This window comes from Macrobrachium nipponense, chromosome 49 (assembly GCF_015104395.2).
Source record: "Macrobrachium nipponense isolate FS-2020 chromosome 49, ASM1510439v2, whole genome shotgun sequence".
In the NCBI taxonomy this organism is placed as follows: Eukaryota; Metazoa; Arthropoda; class Malacostraca; order Decapoda; family Palaemonidae; genus Macrobrachium; species Macrobrachium nipponense.
This window is the reverse complement of record NC_087224.1, coordinates 12,396,047-12,406,781: the sequence shown is the minus strand read 5'-3', so window position 1 is coordinate 12,406,781 and position 10,735 is coordinate 12,396,047. Positions and strand designations below refer to the sequence as shown.

At 49.5% G+C, this 10,735-nt stretch overlaps 1 protein-coding gene across 1 annotated transcript in view; it reads right to left on the bottom strand.

Annotated features, from left to right (window-relative positions):
• Nucleotides 1-918: 918 nt before the first annotated feature.
• The window catches only part of LOC135205333 (gastrula zinc finger protein XlCGF52.1-like), a 43,386-nt gene continuing 33,569 nt past the window's right edge, over nt 919-10,735 (bottom strand). Inside the window, exon 2 of the mRNA XM_064235783.1 lies at nt 919-2,799. Within this exon, the coding sequence (XP_064091853.1) occupies nt 1,682-2,725 (1,044 nt within the window). The 5' untranslated portion in view covers nt 2,726-2,799 and the 3' untranslated portion in view covers nt 919-1,681. The remainder of the gene's footprint in view (nt 2,800-10,735) is intronic.

Here is a 10,735-nt window from a genome sequence, read left to right as displayed (position 1 = left end):
AAGTGTACTCAAAACTCTCGCATGTCCTATGAAGGGAAATGTTACATACGCAAACTAAACAGGTCAAAGAGTCAGGGACTTACATTCATAGTACATTCCCACAAATGTAAATACATCATTACCTAATTCCTGAGTCTAATAAACATATAAAAAGGTGTTTGTATTTAGATCAAATTCATAAAAATGTAACTCACAGAATATTGAGAAATAATCCCTGATAATTCAATCCATTAGGTAACCTATAAAAGGTTACTTGTTAAACAAAGAAAGTAATATATAAAACACATTCCTATTATGGTGATTTAAGCATCTTAAAAGTGTGATGCCTTCTGTTCATTAAGGCATTTCTATTCTCCAAGCTGCTCAGACAGAAGATCTACGACTGATTATTTGGCTTTCTGGAGATTCTATCTTCATAAAATTGGGACTCACTGTCTATTTTATGCATTCTCTACAAAAATTAGGTTGCACCGCAAAACTGAATCACCTCCTTAGCACATCTGATAAAATTACATAAAGGAACTTGCTTGAGTTTTACAAAACTGCACTTTCTTCCATGTTAGCGAAACATAGCTTGAAAAGAAATCTAACAATTTGTTTAGTTACGAAGATAGCGCAGGTTTACCTTCATTCCATGAGTGTCCAAGATTGTCTTTGGTACTTTTGAAACACCTACAGAATTTACAATCAGCAGCCAAGTCATAGAATAAACTATATCAGTAACAGAAAATGTCAGTAACATAATTTCAAGTTATAATAATTTCTGGACAACATTTGTAAACATTACCAAAGTGGATGATGCCAAATGAAATAATCAGGACATCTCTGAAGAACCAAAACCTTTTGAAGACTATTGTATTTTATGTTAATATCTTTGAAAACCAAATATGCCTGCTTAAGGAAAAATAATACTATATAATTTTCCTACTGTTTATGAGCAAACTACCAGACACAAATTGCATAAACATGTAAGTCACTGGAAAGAAAATCTATTATACTTTCTCACTGAACAAATGCTAGTTAAATTACATCAATTTTACAAAACTACTTCACATAAAAGTGAAGAAATACAGTACAATTATTCAGCTTCATAATGAGACCAAAACCAGGGTTCTGTCAGCAAAAATAAATTTGTAGACGTCAATAAACATAATTGTCTTTGCAATTAGCAACAGTACGTGAGAACTCTTCTTCTTTCTCAGTGTTCCCTCAACACATTTATTGATAACACTGACAAATGAATTGGTCTCAACTGAACAATCAATTACCTCAAAACATTTGAAATCGTCAGAATACCAGCAAGACATTAAAATACTAAAGCGATTCAGTGTCGTATCTAAGAACCAGTAGTTATTAAACAATAATCTTATAAATATAAAAAAAGAACCATTTTCTCATAATACAAATATAATCATTTTGAACTTGCTCCACTTATCTGAGCTCATAAGTAAAAGTTTCCCCCGATGAAGAAAGAGAGCATTTTCTTGTCCATACTTACGTTAAACGAAATTTCACTTACAAATGTTACTCAAGTTCTCTCTTAACAACATACAAATTACAGCAGTTATATAAAAACATTTAATAAAAAAAATGACTTGGACAGAGATCAAGTAATAAACAGTTTCTGTCTAGCATGAATTCTCGTGTCTTTAGAGATTGCTTGGTAAATGAATGCTTTCTCTCATGCATGAGTTTTCATGTGTCTTGTGAGATTACTCAAGTAAGAACAACTTTTTTGACATACAGAGCAAGTATATGGTTTCTCTCCTGTATGAGTTCTCATGTGACATTTGAGAGTTCTTGAATCAGAATAACTTATTTGACATACAGAGCAAGTATATGGTTTCTCTCCTGTATGAGTTCTCATGTGATATTTGAGAGTACTTGATTCAGAAAAACTTTTTTGACATACAGAGCAAGTATATGGTTTCTCTCCAGTATGAGTTCTCATGTGTCTTTTGAGGTGACTTCGTTGAGAAAAAATACTTTGACATGCAGAGCAAGTAAATGGTTTCTCTCCCGTATGAGTTCTCATGTGTTTTATGAGATTACTTGGAACAGAAAAACTTCTTTGGCATACAGAGCAAGTATATGGTTTCTCTCCCGTATGAGTTCTCATGTGATATCTGAAAGCACTTGAATCAGAAAAACGTGTTTTACATACAGAGCAAGTATATGGTTTCTCTCCCGTATGAGTTCTCATGTGACATTTGAGAGTACTTGAAACAGAAAAACTTTTTTGACATACAGAGCAAGTATATGGTTTCTCTCCTGTATGAGTTCTCATGTGACATATGAGATGACTTGATTCAGAAAAACCTTTTTGACATACAGAGCAAGTATATGGTTTCTCTCCTGTATGAGTTCTCATGTGGGATTTCAGCCTGTTAATTTTTGAAAACGTCCTTTGGCATTCAGCACAAGTAAATTGCTTCCCTGCTGCCTTGCTTCTACCAAAATATCTATTTTCTCCTCCAATACAGGTCTTTTCCTTTCTGCTCTCATCATCACAGCTTGGAGAGCTGCACTTTTCACACTTAATAGTAGATTGGGAAGAACAGTTCACATCAAAATCACCATAGTCAAAAAATTCCGGTTCTGCCTTGACTTCTAAGAAGGGGTCTGCAAATGAAGAGTTGTCATCTACGTTTTCAGTTGGACCCTCCTCCAGATCCTCCTTCTCTTCTTTGAGTAACAGCAATGATGACAATTCTTCAGCATCCATTTCCACAAGATGTTCTATGTGCAATACTCAATCCTAGTTAGGATCCGATGGAAATTCCCTCCGTTTAGAAGAATCTGAAATAAAACAAACAATCTGAGACCATGTTCTGAATAGCACCGCTCATAACAACTCTTAAAGTAAGCATCCTCAGGGAAAACAAATACAGTGGGCCTCCCATATTCGCAGATTTCTCTCTGAACCATATGTACCCATTATTTGCTGGAAAAATGACAATTTGTCTAAAATTGCATTTTTCCTAACTATACAAACCTGGGGTCCTTTTACACATAGCCCCACCTCATGCCACCCCTCACTCTGCAGTTTTTTGCTTGGGCCTAAAGCAAAAGTGATTCTTCACCTCCCAGACGCGCGGCGCGCGCACTGTTGGACAAGCAGTTAACTACCGAACCCCTTGTTCGAAAGCTCACGACCTATCCAGCTGCCGCTAGTACCTTCCTATTGTAAAAGGACCCCAGGTTTGTATAGTTAGGAAAAATGCAATTTTAGACAAATTGTCATTTGTTCCGACACGGAATACAAACCTTTCGGTCCTTTTACAATAGGAAGACTCACTTCTTGGTGGGAGGAATCTGAGTCTTTTTGTGAACTGACTGGTGTTTGCCCAACCTTGGACTGCCTCCCTGGTTGTAAGAGCGAGGGAGGGATCCAAGCCTCTGTCCGATTGATCCGGGTGTGCACCGCAGGATCAATGGTCAGACCTCTGGACCAAGTACTGAGAGAGAGGCATGTGTATCTCTTCGTACCAAGCAAGCAAGAACAAGTTCCTGTTGCAAGAGGCAATATAAAGTTATGGGTTTGTCTCTTGTTGGCATCCACTTCCCCCCCTTGTAAGAGGAAGTGGTGGATATATGCTCCTATCCCTAGTGAAAGGGATCGGATGGGGCTCTGTCATATAGCTCACCTGCATCTCGTCCTCATCCAGCGTGGTGACGACCGTAACCCTCTGCCCACAGGTGGAGGAGAAGAAAAAGATGGGAAGAGAAGCCAGTCACTCACTCATTCACACATCCATCCGCACAGTCACACCAGGACTCGATGCTGTTCAGCCTGCGAGGGTCTGGGTTAGCTACACAACTTGTTGAGCAGCCACCACGGGTCCCAAGGAAAAGGTATCCAAGGACCTGTGGGCAATATCCCGAAGGTAGAAGGACGTGAAGGTAGTCTGGTTAGACCAGACCCCTGCCTTCAGGACCTGCGCCATGGAGAATTTCTTGCGGAACGCAAGGGAAGGACCAATGCTCCTGACTTCGTGGGCTCTCGGACGGGGCGTACGGATGTCGTCACTACCATCAGCCTCATACGCCCTCCTGATCACCTCACGCAGCCAGAAAGAAAGAGTGTTCTTGGATACTTCTTTCTTGGTTACCCCGGTGCTAACGAAGAGGCGTCGACACTCAGGCCTGAGGTGCCGAGATCTCTTCAGATAGCGCCGTAGCACCCTCACAGGACAAAGCAGCATCTCATCCGCATCATTATCGGTGAAGTCCATTAGGGAGGGGATCGTGAAAGACTCGAACCTGTCGTCAGGGACCGATGGTTTCTGAGTCTTCGCTACGAAATCCGGGACGAAATCGAGCGTTACCGATTCCCATCCCCTGGAGTGTCGTACATAGAAGGAAAGACCATGAAGTTCCCCTACTCTCTTCGCCGATGCCAGGGCCAGCAAGAAGAGGGTCTTGAGAGTCAGATCCCTGTCTGACGACTCTCGGAGTGGCTCGATGGGTCTTTGAGTCAAACTCCTAAGGACGAGAGTCACGTCCCACTCAGGGGGCCTGAGTTCCCTGGGTGGGCAAGACCTTTCGAAGCTCCTCATAAGCAAGGAGATCTCGAACGAGTTCGAGATGTCCAATCCCCTCAGTTTCAGGACTAGTGCCAGTGCGGCTCTATATCCTTTCAGTGTGGGGACTGAGAGGAGCTTCTCTCGGCGAAGAAACACGAAACCTGCTGAAGAGTGGCTCTGAGAGGAGATAGACCCCGTCTACAACACCAACCACAGAAGACGGCCCACTTCCCCTGGTACACAGCTGCAGAGGACTGACGGATGTTTCCAGCCATCTCTGTTGCTGCGCTGCGAGAAAACCCTCTCGTTCGCAAGAGATGGTGGATAACAGCCAGCCGTGAAGTTGTAGGGACTGGACTGTTCGGTGGTACCGTTCTACGTGCGGCTGGGCGAGAAGGTTGTGCCAAGGGGGAATCTCTCTCGGTTCTCCTGCGAGAAGAGCCAGCAGGTCCGGATGCCATTTGGGAGCCACCAGGATCATCCTGAGATTCGGGGTGATCAGCACTCGGCTGATCACCTTGCGAATCAGGCTGAACGGGGGAAAGGCATACGCAAAGAGGTTGTCCCACGGATGTTGAAGAGCGTCCTCTGCAGCTGCCCATGGGTCCGGCACGGCTGAAAAGAAAACCTGAAGTTTTCTGTTGTGCCGGGTGGCGAACAGGTCCACGACTGGTCGCCCCCACAGATCGAAGAGCCTTTCTGCCACGTCCTGGTGTAGGGACCATTCGGTCCCTATCACCTGATCCCGACGGCTGAGCTTGTCTGCTACTACATTCCTCTTCCCTGGAATGTAGCGTGCTGACAGCTCTATTGAGTGAGCTTCGGCCCACTCGAGCACCTGCCGTGTCAACTGGTACAACGGGAGAGACACTAGGCCCCCCTGTTTGTTGACGTAAGCCACTACCGTGGTGTTGTCGCACATCAACACCACTGAGTGTCCCATCAAGCGGTCCTGGAACTCTTGGAGAGCAAGGAACGCTGCCTTGAGTTCCAAAACATTGATGTGAAGGTGCTTGTCACAATCGTCCCACACACCTGAAGACAGCAACTCCTCCAGGTGTGTGCCCCATCCCTCGGTTGATGCGTCTGAGAACGGCAGCATCTCCGTGGGGGGAGTGCCCAGAGGCACTCCTCTTAAGAGGTTCCTGTCGTCCAACCACCAGGCTAGGTCCTGCCTTACCTCCTGCGTGAGTGCCAGGGGGAAGTACGGAGGATCTGTTGCCTGTGACCAACTCCTTTAGTCTCCACTGAAGAGACTGCAGGTGAAGACGCCCGTGAGGGACTAACTTCTCGAGTGACGACAGGTGTCTGATCACAACTTGCCAATGCTGAGCTGCCTGTTCCTGCCGAGACAAGAACCGGTCGGCTGCCTCCCTGAATCTGCTGATCCGCGAGTCAGCGGGGAAGACTCGCCCTGCTACCGTGTCGATCAGCATACCCAGGTACTTCATCCTCTGCTTGGGTTCGAGATCGGACTTCTCGAAGTTTATCCCAATCCCAAGACTGTGACAAAACTCGAGTAGTCTATCCCTGTCCTAAAGCAACTGCGAGCGGGAGCTCGCCAGGACCAGCCAATAGTCAAGATACCTCAGAAGACGTATCCTGTGCGAATGGGCCCAAGCTGACACCAGAGTGAACACTTGCGTGAACACCTGTGGGGCGGTTGCGTGAACACCTGTGGGGCGGTTGAGAGACCGAAGCAAAGTGCCCTGAATTGGTACACCATCCCGTCGAGGATGAAGCGGAGGTACTTTCTGGAGGACTGATGGATGGGTATTTGGAAATACGCATCCCTCAGGTCCACCGAAATCATGAAATCGTTCTCCCTGGTGAAGTCGAGCACGGACCGTGCCGTCTCCATCGTGAACCGAGTCTGGTGAACGAATCGGTTCAGGGGAGAGAGATCTATCACCGGGCGCCAGCCCCCCATAGACTTTTCCACCAGGAAAAGACGCCTGTAGAAGCCCGGTGACCGATCCATGACGATTTCTACAGCTCGTTTGCTCAGCATGGACTGGATCTCCTGTCGTAGTGCCACGTCCTTCGAAGAACCTGGAACGTAGGTTTGCTGTTGGACCGGGTTGGAGGTGAGGGGTGGCCGAGATTCGAAGGGTAATAGATATCCCTCCCGAAGGACATCTACTATCCAGGTCTTGGCACCGTAGCGCTGCCAAGTTGACCAATGACTGGCCAGGCACCCCCCCCACTTCCGGCAGCAGGTGAGGGGGAACGCCGTCCCTAGCGTTTCCCCCCTTTCTTCGACTTCTTCCCCGACCCTCCTCGTGAAAAGGATGGCTGGGAGGAGGGCTGGTTACGGCCCCCCTTTGCAGAAGTTGAAGAAGACAGAGTCTTTCCTCGGGGCTTCGACGAGGCTATCGTCTTAGCAGCCGAGAAAGCGCTAACCAGGCTCTTGGGCTTGGTCGCAGTTCGAGGCTGCCCAGAAGCCTTCACAACTGCCTGGTGTACGAGACGGTCACTGTCGTCAGTGCGCCGTCTGTCCACCGCAGCGTCCACCATCTCCCCAGGGAAGAGAGAGGAGGAACTCCGTACTGGTCCATTTCGAAGTCCCAACACCGCCTCACGCCCGGCCGCCCTTGACACCCGTGTAAGGACTGCGTCCCTACGACGAAGTACTAGGTTGGCCCACAGGTTTGCCGTCTGGTGGGCGAGAAAGGAGATGGCTCTTCCTCCAGACTGACAAAGTCTCCTGAAAGCCGAGTCTTCTTCGGGGGAAATTCCCCCGGAGTTGGCTGCGACCTTAGACACTGTGAGGGACCACAGGTCTAACCAGGAGATGGCCTGGAAAGCTGCCATGGCAGTGGATTCCAGGCCGAGTGCCTCTTGCTGCGAGAACCAGAGGTTCTCAAATAGGAGCTGCTGCAGAGACACACCCGGAGTTAGCCTAGCTAACTCTGGGTTCACCTGTTTGGGTGGCATTGGGTCTTCCGACGGCACGTAGAATCGCCGCTGTCGCAGTAGAGGAGGTGGAAGCAGCCTGCTTGATCTGCTTGACCTGAGAGAGCCCTCCTGTCCGGAGACAAGAGACTCAACCTGGTTCAAGACCAAATCGGCAAGCTCTGATCGCGGAAACCCCACCGTCGGTCTGGGTTCCCTCTTCGGGCCCCAGAACGACTCGAGCCGGGACGTGGGCTTGGATGGTGGGAGCGGCGATCCTTCCCCAAGGTCGTTGTGCTGATGAATCAGCGCAATAACCTCGGCAAAGTTCCTCTGGATCTCGGGAGTCACTGCATCCTGAGGAGTAGGACCGTCCAGTCCCTCAAACAGGAGCACCTCCCGAGACCCTCCTCCTTCAAGAGGAGGAACAGCGACAGACCCCTCTTGGTCTCCTCCTGTCACTTGCACGTACGTCCTGGTCGATCCAAGGACCGTGCCTGGCACGTACGGCGTCGGGACGGGATCATGCGGGGCGCACCCCTCACGATCACTCCGCAATACCTCGCTCCTCCCGGTGTAACCCGAGGAGGTTGAAGGTACGAGAGAGGCAGACCCGACGCTCCCCCCTCGCTCGCTGGCAGGACCAGCGGGCTTGGAGGGCTGCAGGCGATCGCCAACCCGCGGTGGCGATCGAGCTGCAGGCCTGGTCGAGCCGTCTCGCTGTGGAGAACGGCTGGACTGAGCACAGCGGCCCCGATCTCGAGTGTCAGAGGAGCTGCTGCTGGTTGCCGTACCCACACGCTCCCTGTGAGAGCGACGGTCAGGCGACCTGCAGGATCCACTGTCACGGTGAGACCGGTGCTTGTTCTCACGGCGCGTCACGTCGCTGGTGACGGCTGGCACCAGCGACCGGGGGGACCACTTCCCAGCCTCGGCCCGTGGCCGGTCAGAGACCGTCACGTCAGCCCGGGTAGCCAGCTGGTCGCCGCAAGAGCGAGAGCTGGCCTGGTGAGAGTCGCTGGTAGGCGACCGCACACTCGGTACCTCTCATGAACGAGAGGCCGAGACGGAACCCGATGCAGTGGCAGAGCCACTGGCACCAGGCGAGGAAGTGCTGGTGTTAGCCGGCACTCCTCTTGTCCCCGAAGTCTTCTTCCTTACGGAAGAAGAGACGGGCCCCGCTCCCGAAGGAGCAGGAGGACCAGCGGAAGAACCCCCCGTCTCACCGGAGCGAGACGGGCCCTGAGAAGCTCCCGAAGGAGACTTCTTAGGAGGGGAGGAGGCAACCTTCTTCTTCCTAGGCTGTGAAGCCTTGGAAGTCGAAGGGGGAGAGGCGGCAGAAGACAACGACGACACCTTCCTCCTCTTCCTCTTCTTCTTTGTCAGCTTCCTCAGGACCGACGTTAAGTCTACCATCCAGGGCGGAGCCAGGGCTACTGTTGCCGAAGCAACAGGGCCCAGACACGCCTGTCCGGAAAGACCAACGTCGGGTGCAGCCACGCCACGAGCAGGAACGACATCAGCAGGTGCAGGCATCACAGGAACGGCAGGCAGAGTCACAGCAGGCACAGTCACGGTAGGAGCGGTTGGCACCGTCTCAGCGGTCGTCAGCGGCTGGGCAGGTACGGCAGACGGCACATCCAATGCAGGTGGACGGACCAGCGTCACCGACATCCTGGGCACCGGCGGCAGGTCCAGGGGCGAGCTCTTCGGGCACACGAAGTCAGGTTGCGGCAGCACGGCAAACCCAGGCGATCGGCGCCTGCACCGATGAAGTTGGTGTTACAGACACTGCATGCGGGGAATACACCAGATGAGGGGGAGCGGCATAACCTGGGGTGGTCACCGTCGTGGTAGTGGTGGTCACCGTAGCATGCGTGACCGCGGCAGAGCCAGCTAGATGATATAGCAGCCCCTGGACACTTGGCACGCCCTGCAAGCCCAACGATGCCCACACCTGGCTCAGGTCGTCCCTCGCAGCAGAAGCACCTGGGGAAGCAAAGGTCGGGTGGTTAGAGGGGGCCTCTACCCGCTTGCGCGGTGTAAACGAACGGATAGAGGACCCCGAATACAATTCCACGTCGGGGTACCGAGCGCCCTCCTCCACACTCGACAGATCGGGTGGGGAGAAGGACCTGGATACCCCCCCCCCCCCCCCCCCCGAAGGGGAAGGTGCCATACGCGGGAGCTGAGCTGGGGGCAGGAAAGAGGACGAAGTGTCCGTTACCAAAGGAGTCGCGGGAGAGCTTTCCGACGACTCCTTTGTAGGCCTTCGCTTCTTCCTGCCCTCATACAAGCCCCACTGCACCTCCGACCAAGACACACAAACATCACAGGGCTCCTGCGCCCCCGACACTGAGCACACAATACATGGGGATCAATCTCTGGAAATGAGCGGAACTTACCGCACTTACGCCCCTCGATTCCCGGGCACAGTCACCGGATGATAGGAGGGCGTGGAGAATCCATGATTGATCAATTCACTTACAAAACAAAAAGGGAAATGATTGTACTTACAATTGCTCACAAACACAATAAGAAAACACAAACATACAAAAGCGAACGACGATGAAGCGGGCAGAGAGCGCAGAACACACATCCACTCGCTGTGAGGCCGAAAGCAAAAGTGGTTCTTCACCTCCCAGTCGCGCGGCGCGCACACTGTCGGACAAGCAGTTAACTACCGAACCCCTTGTTCGAAAGCTTGCGACCTATCCAGCTGCCGCTAGTACCTTCCTATTGTAAAAGGACCGAAAGGTTTGTATTCCGTGTCGGAACAAATCGCCTATTCACGGGTTTTTTCAGACCATAAATAATCACTAATTAGGGTATCTTGATATTATTTTCATGACAATACATTTTTATTATACAAAAATGATTTACTAATTGTAAAATATTAATATTAATCAATACTGTAAGTTTAATAAGATTAAATGATATCACAAAATAAAAATAATTCTCTCTCTCTCTCTCTTACAGAGATGTATGTTTTCTGTATGATAGATAAAGGATTTACTAATTTTCAAATATTAATAATAATGTAAAAAGCAACCAATTCATTAAAGAAAATACTATAGTGAATTAGTAAGATTATATTTATAAATATAAAAATTATGTAAGAATGAAGGAAATCCCAGTCTTCACACGTCATTCTTTCGAACTCCAGGTACCAAACTGAGGTCCAAAAGCTGTCAAATATATCAAGTAATGTGACAGGAGGGGGGGGGGAGTGTTCTCTCTCTCTCTCTCTCTCTCCTGAGATGAGAGATTTTTGTGGTACATGCATTAATAGTATGTTTATTAATATTTTCAAA